This window comes from Strigops habroptila, chromosome Z, assembly GCF_004027225.2.
Source record: "Strigops habroptila isolate Jane chromosome Z, bStrHab1.2.pri, whole genome shotgun sequence".
NCBI classification, from domain to species: domain Eukaryota; kingdom Metazoa; phylum Chordata; class Aves; order Psittaciformes; family Psittacidae; genus Strigops; species Strigops habroptila.
In genome coordinates, this window is record NC_044302.2 from 74705113 (window position 1) to 74717320 (window position 12208).

General features: G+C 39.6%; 1 protein-coding gene across 3 annotated transcripts in view; it reads right to left on the reverse strand.

Annotated features, from left to right (window-relative positions):
• Nucleotides 1-210: 210 nt before the first annotated feature.
• ZNF366 (zinc finger protein 366) overlaps nucleotides 211-12208 on the reverse strand; it is a 38713-nt gene continuing 26715 nt past the window's right edge. For 2 of the 3 annotated variants that reach the window (XM_030512806.1, XM_030512808.1), the window contains exons 5-6: nucleotides 7962-8136; nucleotides 211-5608 (exon numbers count right to left, since the gene is read on the reverse strand). In XM_030512806.1, the coding sequence (XP_030368666.1) occupies nucleotides 5073-5608; nucleotides 7962-8136 (711 nt within the window). In that variant the 3' untranslated portion in view covers nucleotides 211-5072. Of the gene's footprint in view, nucleotides 5609-7588; nucleotides 8137-12208 lie in introns of those variants that run through there. The other variant, XM_030512809.1, reaches the window with a different exon arrangement.

Sequence of the window (12208 nt, forward strand, 5' to 3'; positions counted from 1 at the left end):
TGCAGTCAGTAATAATAAAGTGATCTCTCTATCTCAGAGGATCTGGTAGCTCTTCCACTCTTGTCTTCAAGGCTTCCCTTTACAAGGACAACTTTTCAGTGGTGCTGAGTGAGGCATGACCTTGTCAGACCAGACTCATGCATTTACTGTATAAAATGGCTAGAGTGCGAACAACTTCAGATGATCCATTTCAATACAAAGCACAGCAGCTTCTCCAGTACATATTTATTTGCTTAAATTTATACAATACATTGTACATTCTTTTACTACTGAGATATAAAGCCAGAAGCTGAGTATTCACAGATATTTGGTCCATCTTTTGAGTTGTGGCTACAAGGATGCCAGAGAGGGACTCTTCGATAGGGACTCTAGTGGTAGAACAAGGGGTAATGGGTTCAAACTAAAACAGGGGAAGTTTAGGTTAGATGTAAGGAAGAAGTTCTTTACTGTGAGGGTGGGAAGGGACTGGAATGGGTTGCCCAAGGAAGTTGTGAAGGCTTCATCCCTGGCAGTGTTCAAGGCCAGGTTGGATGGAGTCTTTGGTGACATGGTTTGGCGTGAGGTGCCCTTGCCCAATGCAGGGAGGTTGGAACTAAATGATCTCAAGGTCCTTTCCAACCCTAAACATTCTATGATTCTGTGATTCTATGGTAATAGGAACCCAGCATTCTACACAAAATAAATATACATCACTTTATTTGCAAAATCTGTTAGGAGTACAAAATGTTAGCTTTGTTACATCTTGTTCAGCTAAGCAGACATGACTTATTTTCAAAACTGTTAATAATTATTAAAAACTTCTTGGAACAATAAATACAGTACTTATATTACTTCTTAACTGTACACTCATAATAGCAGAGTCCAGCAGCACCATATGAAGAGAGAAATAGGAGAATAGCTAGTAGATCAACACAGAATTGTAGAAAGGTGGGTGCAGTAGCATTACTTGGTCTTTCCAGCAACTTGTTTTACAGGACACAGCACAGGATAAACGTCTGTTATAATATTACCATAAGTGTTTTGTCCTTTGAGCTGCTAAACACAGAACGCCTGTCTTTGCATTTACAGGCTGGAGGCTGTCCTCAGCCAGGAAGAACTCAGGTTAACAAGGAGATGGCTGAGACCTGATAGCCAGACACAAAACAGTTTGCTCTGGAGTTACCTACAACTTCTCTTTCCCAGTAAATATGTTGTTTTTCTTCACCCAGTTTTTGACTTTTCATCCACATGTAGTCTGTTTTGTACAGTGTCTTGCAGAACTCTCCCGGCTGACCTTAACAGGAGACAAGCCTCTAATGTGATAAACCACCTGCGTTCACTTGCCCATACTCATTATGGTGTGGCCAATTTACCTCTCCTCAGCATGGCTTCTTGAAGTATCTCATTTTATATGAGTTTGGAAAGCATCTTGGTTGTATGAGTTCGTGGCCACTCTTATTTGCACTGGTGGTCTCCAAAAGGATAAAGTTAGGCTTTTTTCCCTGTATTACAATAATACGGGGAAAGAGTATGGATGTGATTTAATACAGAGGTGGTGAAGACTGTGTTACCACAACCTGAACACCCAAATAGCAGAGAAGAGTCAGGCAAATACCTTTTTTCCACAACATAGCAAGAAGAAGGTAGATAGATTAGGAAGGAGGAAAAAAAAGAAGAAAATATATCCCCTAAGGTCCAGGACACAGGACTTCTGAACCTCTATTCAAAGCACAACAAGGAAGCTAATCTCTCGAAAATTAGAAATGGGAAATAACTTCGTTATGAGAGCAAATTTCTATAAAGCATTTTCAAAGCTATTAAAAAGCAAAGGCTGTTACTGTCTGTTCCTAAAATGGTGCCAATGTAAATAGCGTGAAAATAACTTATGTTTGAAAAGCAAGGTGCTTCACAATGAAGACTGTTATTTCACTTTTAATTTGTCCCTTGGGGCCTCTTTGTAACAAGTGTCTTAGACTCAGCTGCATTATGTTCTGCAGTAAGGAGGACTATCATCTCCTAACCTTTTTGCTTGGGTCACTTGGCACTGTCTCCTTATCTCACTAATAGTTTTGTTTGTAATTCCTCTGACTGGTGACTTAACGGTTTTAGAGGAGTTCTTTACGACTCTAACATGAATTAGCCTCGGGTGTTTGCAAATCAGCTTTGTGTGACTATGTGACTGGGCACAGTCTCAAGGATTCATTGTAATGGAATATTTTCTGCTTTCTAGGAAGAATGCAAGAAAATGAATTCACATTACGAATCATTCCCAAATAACATTGCCATTCTGGGGATCTCTACTCCTTTCCACCTATCTGTATGTGGTTGGCAGTTGCTTTTGTGCCAATGAGAAGTAGGATTGTAGAAGTGGGTAATTTGGCTGTAGTGACAGCGTGGTTGAAAGTGTTTGGGTTTACCACGCAGACAATCCACAACTGTTTGCAGGGGGTTGGAACTAGGTGATCTTAAGGTCCTTTCCAACCCTTACTGTTATACGGTTCTATGATTCTGTTTCCTTTCCAAAGGACATGTCTGGCACTTTCCCTTATGAAGTCTGTAAGGGAACTCTGGACTTTATACATATTTCCAGCAGACATCAGGTTTGTGGTTATGATATCTACTGTGAGCTGAGCTCTGCTGCAAATGTTTCCTCTGCTTTGTTTGCCTGGAGTGCTTTTGGTATGTAACATTTGTCTCATTCATGATATGTCTATGCTCTCCAATGCATAGACAATAGAGCTTTACAATGCAAAGGCTGCATGCCTTCCCACTTTACCCACCACAAAAGTGAAGGGAATTGCTAAGTTCATTTGCATGATCACCATTCTAGAAATTACAACCAGGTTCCTGATTCCTTGCTTATTCCTCTTATCATAGGAACTATTATGCCTGCAAAGGTGGAGTGGACTGATCTTGGCTCATGCATATCTGGAAACTACACCACTTTGAGAGAGAGATTTCTAAGAGTCAGAGTCTCCCAGATCTTGGCTGTATACATTCTCAAATAGAGCTTTTGTCTGACAGAGACAAGACATTAACAAGAAGGTAACCAAAGGACTTATTCCCATTTCTAACAAATAATCTCCTAGACCATGCTGAATTTCTGCCTGATCATTTCCCCTCTACTCTGAAAATTTTCTGATTCTTCTGCTTGACCACAGTGTCTTCCTTGAAAGAAAGATGGCTCCTTTTCCAAGAGGAGTTATGTCCAGTGGAAGCACGTAAGTTGAATGTGTGTGACAATACAGTTCATCACTTAAAAAATATGGATATGCACCTCTGAAATATATCTCATTGTGAAAGATACCATTCATTCTAGGCCTAATGTGACCTACGTTCCACTTCAATTTGGCATACCCTCTATGCCAGCTGTAGAGTTAATTACATTTTAGAAGAGTCACCTGCATGTTACAGCTTCTTTTATCAACAGCTTTTCTGCTCTTCAGAATTTTTATTATACTGTGTTTGAGCCATGAAAATTAAAACTACTTTCTGCAACCTCAGACTACACGCATCCAGTTTTATATGATGATTAAGGGCTGCTGCCCTGTGAACATTGATTAACTGGTAAGTATAATAATCATCAGTTTTGAAAGGTGAGTGGTTTCTGATAATGGCAGAGAGTTGCAGCTACATGACTTTAGCCTTAGGAAGCCATAAGCCTATGATTATATTTAATTGTAACTTGCCATGTATTGAGCATGATAGCAAGGTAATTCAAATCAAGACCTTGGCAGGTAAGTGAAGAAGGCGATAATATTTGAATAAGATGTACCATATATATATTTAAACTGTTTGAGTGGCGATGTCTGAATGACATAGAACTAATTAAATGACTTATTAAATCTTTATTTCTTTATAAGCAATAGGATGGAGTGGAGCTGTTTGTAGTCTGTTTTGAAGATGAAGGAATCAAGGGGCTGATCAAACTATTCATGCAACTAGTGGAATGTTCTTAATGGAATGTAGTTTTTTAGCGTTTGTTATGAGAATCAAAAAATGAAAAGTTGGGAATGACTCAGTAAAAACAGTGTGAATGGAATTCTTCTGAAAGGCCTGGAGGTTAAACCATGTTGATAAAGGGAAAATTTCTGATTTAGTAAAGAGGAAATACAAACACAATTTTCCTCTGTGATGTACTGCTTGCTCTATAAGGGCTCTTTTTTGGCATATCTTCTAAAATAAAATCTAATCAGACCTGTGTATTTTAAAGTCAGCCTTGCTAGCCAAGACAAACTGAAGAGATAAATGGCAAACTTGCATCATTTTCTCAACGAAATCACTCATATTGCTTTATGTGTAATTAAAGCAAAACTTGCAAATGCTACATGCTGCTGCTGTTCGTTGTATTTCGGTCTGAGCAGACAGTAGAACAACATATCAGCACAGTTTGTGCTATTTCACTTGAATTGATGAATACTCTCATACTGACTGAAACATGGCAAAGCACAAACATCCCTTGTGCCAGAGGGAAAGCTTCTGTGACTGTAATAAATTCCAGTCCTCCAGTCCTGCCCTTCACCATATCACAAGACATTACGATTTCTTCTTAATTTCTTTCCCATTTCTCATCGTATGTGGTTGAACTAACAGTCACTTCAGTAAATGAAAGTATTTGGACTGTGTTAGTTCTGAGAGTGGCAGCACTTTCATGTGCATCATGTTTAACTCTTACACTGTGAAATACTTAGTACTCAGATTTTTTTTTTTTGTTCTGAGATGTGTGGTTAGAAATCTTCATATGTCTAGTCAGATAATAAATCAAATGCTAGAATGTGTTGCTCTTTGATAACTAGAAAATTGCATATAAGTCTCTACCACCCCAGATAAAGGAAAAATAAACTTCTGTACCCACCCCATTGTCTGCTTAAACATAAATGGATAAGTCTTCAAATGTTATTTTTCAGTATTGCATTTCTTGGTGACCTTGAACTGCTTTATTCTTTGAATGTATGTGGTTTACCTCAAATTATTTTTATTCATCTGGCTTGTTTGTTTCTAAAGACCACTACAAACTTTCAGACTTTGGCAAATTACAGTTCATGTTAAAAGCTGTCTAGTTCCCATTTTCCAGATTTTTTCAAATGTCCACTTTAAATGCCTATAAGCATTGTTTGTTTTTCAACTTTCCTTTCCAGCAATTCTTTCAAGCTCTTGTTCCTGTGCTTGAAATATAAGTAATCAGAGAGAGAGTGGCCAATGCTGGCCTTTTCAAAGGATCTAAAGCTGATATGTTCTTTGTCATTTGCAAGGTCTCTCTCTCCTTGGCTCTCCTGTTTGTCTGAACTTCCTATTCTCTTCTCCAGTCCTCCCTCACTTTGCACTTCTTCTTTCTCATTGCAGTAGGACTCTCTGAAGTCCTTCATCATGCACCCAGGTTTGCCAGACAGATCCTGAGCCATGTACAGCTTATTGTCATCCTGGTGGTACATGGCAGGGCTGTATCGCTCTGCCTCATAGCAGTTGTCTTCCTCTTCTTCCTGGCATGAGCTTCCCTTGGCACTCTCACCATCTGAATGAAATGAGATTCCCTTCCCTTGGCTTTTCTGGGAAAGATCAAAAGGCTCTTCCTGTTCCAAGCTTCTTAAGACATTTGTCTGGGACAGAGCAATTCTTCCTCTTCCAAAACCTTGTCGTGGTTTGAGGGAGGAGAAAAGAAACAATTTATATATAGGAAATTTTACGTGATACATGGTTAGAAAAACAGAATGTGTGGTGGCCTCCTATTTCGCACTTTACCTTTGTCTTCCATTCAGCTGTTTCCAAGTACTTTACTGTTTACATCTCATGACATCTCCTTTGAGATACTGTTAAAGAAGTGCTATTGTATACACTTCACAGCCAGGTCAGGACACAGAGAATATTGTGCTAGACATTGACACTTGATTAGGGAGCTAGGAATAAAAGTGAAGTGGCCTGGCCTCTTGTAAACTATTTTTGCCAGTGTACATACCCACTTCTTTCTTCTAATTTTTTTAAAATTGAAAACTTTGATCTAAAGCATCACATGCTATGACCAAAGCCCCAGGTTTTGTACTTTTTTCTTTATTTTTTTCCCTCAGAGAATTGGAAGAGGTTAAATACATTTTAACGTGATTGTTCTATGGACACTTTGGTTCAAAGTTGCTACTTCAAAATGAAATGACAATCAAATCTCGGCAGTCTACAACATTCACTCTCCTTATTTTTTCCTATTTCATCCACTGAGAAGCCATTCACGCCACTGAAAAAGCTCTGTGCACTAGATAGTGCTTTAGCTTGAGGAAATCATTACGAACAAATGATGATTTTGAGCAGTGCAGTGTAAGTCTGAGCACAGTCTTGGATCTGGTTTGTCTCAATATTTGTCAGCACCTCCTATCTTGCTGGAAATCCAGGCATTATCTAAGAGGCGTGCACTCTGTACACTCTGAGCATTGGGATGCACTAAAGAAGATTCAGGCATTTCAGGCATAGTCCATTTTAATTAATGAGAATAGTGACAATACTAGGGTGAAGATTTCACCTAGTAGCAGGTATCTGTGAAAGCTTCTATTCTATTTGCTTTAGTTTGGTTTGGTTTTTTCCCCTCAGCAATTGATCTATGCAGCCTCACTAGATACCGCTGCTACCTTGCAACAGGTTGTATTTGTTAAAATGACTCATGAGGAGGTGGCAGCCCTTACAAATTGCCTCATGTCGGACAGCCTCAAGGGCTGAAAAATCTCTGTATACTGAAAAGCTCTTAGACTGTCTTCGATTACAAGTAATTGTGTAACCAGCATTGTGCTCTGGGAGATATACAGGAAAAAAAGAGCCATTTATTTCATCACCTGTTGGGAACTTTTAGTAAATTTATATGCCAAATGTTATTGGAGTGTGTGTTTTGTGTATGTGCTGAGCTTCTTTGAAGCTAGAATTTGAGGAACACCGAAAAATCTTACCCATGAAAGAATTATTTATCCAGAAAGTCTTATGACACAAAATATCTTGGATACTCAAACTTTAAAAACTATCTTCGCTAATTTCCCGCTTCCCTGGGTAGCCAAAAATCCATGTCTCCTCCTGTTCACATGTTTCTTTGGAATTTGGCTCTTGAGCCTTTGGTAACATCAGCTGTGTCAATATGGTACAGAATAACTGAGGCTTCTGGACACAGAACCATTCAGGCTTCCATTCCAGACTGAAATTCAATAAGCAGTGAGCAAGGCCCGTGAAATGTTCTAGCTTTTTTGCTCCTGTCAGTTTTGAATGAATTTATGATGTGCCTTGAACATAAGAGAAAAAACATAAACTCCTATGCAGATGTGAGTGGGGAAAAATGTCTGTTTGTCCATAGCTGCTAGGCTGTGGTCTGTCAACCTCTGGGAATCAAGTCCCTTGAAACTGTAACATTTATTCAAAAATAATGGAATTACACCTTCAGTCAGGAAGATTATGTCATCCAATCATTCCCCTGGCCAATTACATATACCACAGTCTCACCAAGGCTGAATCTCCACCAGCTCGCTCCCATTTGTATCTCGGAGCACCAGTGCTGGGGGAAGCTCTGTGGTGCTGTCGACATTACACCTCCTCACAGCAATGAATGAGGAGCCATGGGCTGAAGTACAAGAAATTTGGTATGGCTTGATAAATCTTCTACACTGACACTACTGAACGTATTTTAACACCCGATAACAGCAACTTAGTACACTAGAATTATTTCTTTTGTGCTCATAAATACTGTCACATTTTGTCTCCATTTATTCCTCTGTCTCTGTCTCTGTCTGTACTTGTATGTTATCAGATATCTAGTCTGAAAGATCTCCAAGACAAGTTTCCCTACCTTGGGGATCTCTGATCTGCATCACTGAAGTGACACAAATAGTTAATAACAACCTCCCAGGCTTACGGGTTTCAATCTCTTCCAATCACATTGGACCTGTGGTACGAAGCCCATTTGGGTTTACAGATATGCATCTTCAAATCTCTCAGAGAATAGCCTTGATGAAAAATATTACCTTGCGAATGAAATCCTCTTTCCATAACCCCATGTTTGACTTTCATGTGCCTGGTTAGGTTCCCCTTCAAGGTGAATTTGCTGGGACAGTAAAGGCACTTGAAAGGCTTACTGTCCGAGTGCAAGTGCATGTGTCCCATTAAATTGTGCATTCTGTTAAATTCTTTTCCACAAAGCTGTAAAAAAAGTAAAAATGAAAATTATTAGTTTAAGGGGGTACAAGGAAAACATTTTGAAAGGAAATAGGGCCTATTCTTCTCAATTTGAGCCTTGGCAGCTTCTGGCTGCAATTTGTTTTTCAAAGATACAGGCAAAAATCCTACAGACAGGAATATGCAGTTGAGTCTGATCTACCCAGGGCCTTTTGCACTGCTGCCATTTTTTTAATTTGGTGAGTAGGACACAGAGTCAAGGGTTATCCAAAAGCAGGGAATGTTGTTGTAAGGAGGGAAGAGGTATAAGTGTGTAACCTGGAAGGCTCTTGAATGAAATGCAAAGTATAACTTTCTGCCCTGGTGAACCTTTTGTTTGTAGTTTATAAATCTACCCTTTAAGCAAGAACAACACCAGACAGAGATGGCGATATGAGATAAAACTAATGAGGGGTTTCTGTGAAACAGTCAAGCAGAATATTACTTCTCCTTAAGTGGAAATGAAATGGCTGCACATTTTGCTTAAAGCTAGAAAAAGCAATTCTTTTTTCCTTTTTTACTCCCCATTTTTCTCTGATCCTCTTATCTTCTGTTTACCAGCTTCTGTGTTTCGGTCTCTCTGGTGAGTAAGCTGGAATTTAAACAGCCATGGGGCTGCAAGAATGACTCAGCTTTCCCTGAAGCATGTTCCTCACTGATCGTGCTCAAGCCATTGACCATGTAAGTTTCCCTTTGAGGAAACAACAAGGGGGATTTTTTTTCATTGTTGTTGTTTATCTAGGTGGGTCCGTTTGTAATCTAGTTCCTTATGAATCAAAGGTGTTCTCAAGACATGAGAGTTTGACATCACTATCACAAGCTTCTAGTCTTACTTGTCTTCTGGTCTTTCCTTATCAGGATTTATAATTTTATTCACATTCAAGTGGCTGTTTCCATCCTCTGCAAACTTTGGTGTTTGCGTTCTACTTCAGGTCCTTTCTTAGGAATAGTTTTATCATCAGATTTTTTTTTTTTTTTTTAATGGTCTTTATTACTGTATGAACCAGAATCTCCATTACTAAGTAAATGAAACTTCCATCAAGCAGTGTACTCATAGGGGAGAAAATTACTAAAAAGCAATTATTGAGATTTCACCAAAAATTTGGTCTAATTTGAATTCTGATTTAATTTATTTGGATAGTACAAAAGGTCTGTTACAGTAGTTTGTGATTCAAATTCACAAAGCCATCACCTGGAATATCTGGATGAAATTTAGATAGTGGAGTGATTCTTGGTGAAATAGTACTGTGTCTTTTGTATTTTAAACCATTTCTTGAGGGGAAAATGGAAGAATTCCATTAATACAAAAATTTACAGGGGTATTGTATTCAAATAAAAACTTCGGCTGAGTCAGTGCTGCAAAAAGAGAGCTTGGAAATATTCACTTGCTTTCAAAAAACTATTTCCTTCAGCTGCATAAGTTCTCTTCCATGATTTGATCTCTGTGACTTTGCTAAAATGAATATTCTACAAATAAATTTATCAGTAAAATGTTCACCAAGATGGGGAGCTGGGGGGAGAAGACCCACTGAAAATGAGTTATTAATTGGTAGAACTAAAATGTCTGATTGCAACGGTCATCCATCCACTTAGGAAAGAGGACTGCCTCTTCTTTGCATTTGAATGAAGTTAATATGCCGGATAACTTGTATTCAGGGAAATGAATGCACAAAAACCACTGAAACCACTCTGAAAGTGCTGGTGGAAACAAGGAAGAGAAGCAGCACTGATGAGCACAGAAAATTTGCAAGGAAGAACAGCAGTTGATTATATCTTAACAGCTGCTGGAATGACCTATGACATGTCAATGTTTCTCAGGCTACAAGAATGCCAATAGCAATACCTCTCAGCAGAAGGCTTCTAGTTATCTGCTTGTATTGTGGCTGATCTGTGTTCTCACCAGCTTTTGCTTTCTGATAGCTAGGTCTTTACTTCTCTATCTAAACCTGTAATCAGGAAAATAAGGTTGATCAGGTGCTATATCTTTATTGGTTATTGAAATGGGTCTAGTAGAAGTCTTTTTGTTGTTGTTGATTTTGTCAAGGCAATATTTATTTATCTCCATAATGAAAAGACGGAGGACTTTGTAAAAGATAGTTCCTACAGACAAAATTTTGTGTCTCTGAATAAATGGGGGAGGTGTTCTGTTTCCCAAAGTCATGCACAGTCCTAAGGATGTGTAATGTGATCTTGTCCTGAAATCTCCTCTAGGGACATGAGGAAATGGTACTACAGTGGAGAGGTGTGGCAGGAAAATGAAAGAAATGCAGATATGAAAATTGTTTTTTGGAATGATTGCTCTGTGTGGCATTGTCTCTGGGTAACCCACACATTTCAAAAGGCACAAGATGACTTTCAGATGAGTGTTCATGATCCAGAGGATGAACGGAGCAGGTTTTGGGCTCATATGCTGAAAGACAGTGACCTGAAGCTAGCTGGGTTTCACAGCTAGTGCTTAAAGAACAGCCTGAGCCTGCAGACCAAACCAGGAAGGTGGACAAGTTTTTCTTTCTCTGTGAAAGGGCAGGGGTGTGAGCACTGGTCGGAGCCCTGAGCCAGCTGCATGGGAGGGAGCTCCAGCAGAACTCACCACAGAGCACCTTAGCACTGAAAGGGAATCAAAGCTCATGCAAGAGATCTTGGGATAGCAGCAACAACATGGTTTACTTGTGGACCTCTTGTTAGGCTGTCTATGTTAGACAAAGTGAAATTCAAGCCCTGAAGAGAAGGACCTCAGTTGCAAGTCTGCTGAACACACTTTGTTGCACTGGCTGCTGAAATGGACTTCAGTACAGTTTGCTAGAGAAATCTCCATTAGGTCAACACTAGATTTTGTCTTCCTAAGTCACCACTTGAAGTGTCACCCTTCTAGATTTGTCAGTCTGTTTTGTTTCTTGCCAAAGTACTTATCTCTTAAATTTTCTTTGGCTTTGACTCCTGATCTAAACCCATGATTTTAAATGTGGAAAAAATAGGAGTTCAAAACATCTGCTGCAAAGTGTATTTGGCTGGGCTGGAGATAACTTCATTACATTCTTTACTGGAGGTCTGAAACATTGCTGACTTCAGCACTAAAAGCAATGGTAAATTTCCTAGAAGCTTCCTCTACAAATCAGAATTAGCCCTATTGCACCAGTTGGTGCAACTCCTTCAGAACTCTTCAGTGTTTTGGGAAGGGGAAGGTTATTGTTTTTCTTTTAAACAGAAATTAAAAAGACAGCATGGGCTCAGGCCTTTAAACACTACAAAGAAGTTGCCTCTTCAGAGAAAAATCAGACACGGATCCTGGCTGCAGCTGAATGAGGAAACAGAAGGGACAACTATTTGCTACTCCCTTGCTTCAGATAGTCTGTGCTTAGCTGTGATTAGACACATAGGAAAGCCTCATGTTTTCTTTTGCTGTGAGAAAAAGGTAAAGAAAACCATTGCATGTGGTGAAGTAGAAAGGCTACTGGCTGTGCTGTCTTTCCCTTACATTCTTCTTTTTTTTTTTTCCTTCATAAGAAGGGTGTTCCTTTCCTCAAAGAGAGAGGGAGAGGGAGAAAGACTGTAAACTGTCCAAAAGGACCGTGAGAAAACAGGAAGCTTTGAAAAGTACAAGAGAAAGCAAGATGAAATCTATTTGCAGGCGGTTCCCGGGGGACATGTGAGCCATTGTTAAAGCAGGCTGTTCATACAGCTATATCCTTCCTTCTGCTGAGGAGGAGCTTGGTGCCAAAAGGCTGCTATCTGGTCATTGCCTTAACCCTCTGAATACCAGCCAGAATACTTGCCCAAGTCTTTGAGGGCTCTGCCATCGAGGCAGGGGATGTTTCTAACTCTAAAGAGCAAATCCTGATTCCCCCTTTGCTTATTACAACCTCCACTCTCTTCAGGGGCACATCTGCAGCCATGGGAGAAACTGGTTCACTGTGCTTACTTGTTTCTTTCCTCCGAGGAGCACTGGGCGGGGACGGAGAAGTAAAAAAATAAGAAAAACAGGTGTTCCTGGTGGTACTCCAGTTCCCGGTTCAAACTATTGCCATCTCCAAGTACTAATAGTCTGCTATCATCAAAC